The sequence below is a fragment of the Olea europaea genome, unplaced genomic scaffold (genome assembly GCF_002742605.1).
Source record: "Olea europaea var. sylvestris unplaced genomic scaffold, O_europaea_v1 scaffold23673, whole genome shotgun sequence".
Lineage (NCBI taxonomy): Eukaryota > Viridiplantae > Streptophyta > Magnoliopsida > Lamiales > Oleaceae > Olea > Olea europaea.
Window position 1 is genome coordinate 1 of NW_019241809.1, and position 1,681 is coordinate 1,681.

General features: G+C 38.9%; 1 protein-coding gene across 1 annotated transcript; it reads right to left on the reverse strand.

Annotated features, from left to right (window-relative positions):
* Positions 1 to 57: 57 nt before the first annotated feature.
* LOC111381760 lies at positions 58 to 1,532 on the reverse strand (the record flags this gene model as incomplete). The annotated part of the gene is made up of 2 exons (XM_023005583.1): positions 1,076 to 1,532; positions 58 to 902 (listed from the first exon to the last, which is right to left on the reverse strand). Coding segments are annotated over exons 1-2 (1,302 nt in total), but the record flags the coding sequence as incomplete, so codon positions are not given.
* Between the last annotated feature and the right edge of the window lie 149 nt (positions 1,533 to 1,681).

Sequence of the window (1,681 nt, forward strand, 5' to 3'; positions counted from 1 at the left end):
CCATCTTTGAGCAATTGATATGGAGTGGGAAAATTCTTCATCTGATCTAGTTAAAACAGCAGGCAAATTATCTAAGGCATCAGTTTCCTTATTTTCACTTCTCGGGACAAATTTGATTTTTATCGAATCAAATCGTCTCATAAGCATTGCTGTATGTTCATGATATGGCTTCAAGCCTGAATTATGGACTCCATATTCAGCTAAAAGTTGGTTGATTATCAATTTAGAGTCTCTAAAGACTTCCAGCTGGTGAATATCCATATCTAAAGCTGTTTCTAAACCGATGATAAGAGCTTGATATTCTGCCACATTATTCGAACATTTCTCTGTTAAGGCAAATGAGTAGGGCATGACAAGATCATGAGGAGCGATGAAGACCACTCCTGCTCCGGCACCATAACTTCGGGTTGCCTCGTTGAAGAATAGCCTCCATGATGGTGTGATTTCGGCGAATAGAACTTCTTTATCGGGAAGGTCTTCCTGAAGTTCCCATTCTGCTGGAATTGGGTGGTCAGCGAGGAAATCCGTCAAAGCTTGTCCTTTAATGGCCTTTTGTGGAATGAATTTGACGTCGAACTCAGACAACAACAATGCCCATTTTCCAATCCTTCCAGAAAGAATCGGCCTGGACATTATGTACTTCAATGGATCAATCTTCGAAACAAGATTGATTGTGTGTGATAGTATATAATGACTCAACTTTTTAGCCACGAAGATTAACACGAGGCATATTTTTTTAATAGGCGAATACTTCATTTCAGCGCCTACCAGTGTCCGGCTCAAGTAATAGAGTGCATTCTCTTTTCCTTCTTCGTTAACTTGGGCAAGAAGTGCCCCTAGAGAATATTCTTGTGCTGCAACATAAAGAGTCAACGACTTCCCTGGAACTGGAGCTGTGAGTACTGTGGATGAGACAAATATTGTTTAATGCTTTGGAAAGCATTTTGACAAGCGTCATCCAATTCGAATGGTACATCTTTCTTTACCAATTTGTTGAATGGATGACAACGTCCGGCTAGATTAGAGATAAATTTTCGAATGTATGCAAGTTTTCCTTGAAGACTTTTCAACTCACGTACATTTCTTGGCTCTGGCATGTTGATTATAGCTTCAATTTTTGATTGATCTATTTCAATGAACCGATGTCGAACAACGAAGGCGAGAAATTTTCCAGAGGTGACGCCAAATGCACATTTCAATGGATTCATCTTTAACTGATGTCTTCGAAGTTTTTTGAAAACATCACGTAAATCTTGCAAATGATCGTCACGTCTTTTTGTATTAACAACAAGATCATCCACATAACATTCAATGTTCTTATGTAAAATATCATCGAAAATCTTTTGCATTGCCCGCTGGTAGGTTGGCCCCGCATTTTTTAATCCAAAAGGCATAACTTTGTAACAATATATGCCTTTTGGGGTACGAAATGATGTGAGTTCCTCGTCTTTTGGGCTCATCCGTATCTGATAGTATCCAGAAAATCCGTCCATGAAAGATAAGATTTCATATTCAGTAGCTGTATCCACCATCAACTCTATTATTGGAAGTGAAAAATCATCTTTCGGACATGCTTGATTCAGATCCCGAAAGTCAATGCAAATTCGTAATTGCCCGTTCTTCTTTTTGACAGGAACAATGTTTGCGATCCATGTTGGATATTTCACTTCGCGTATAAATC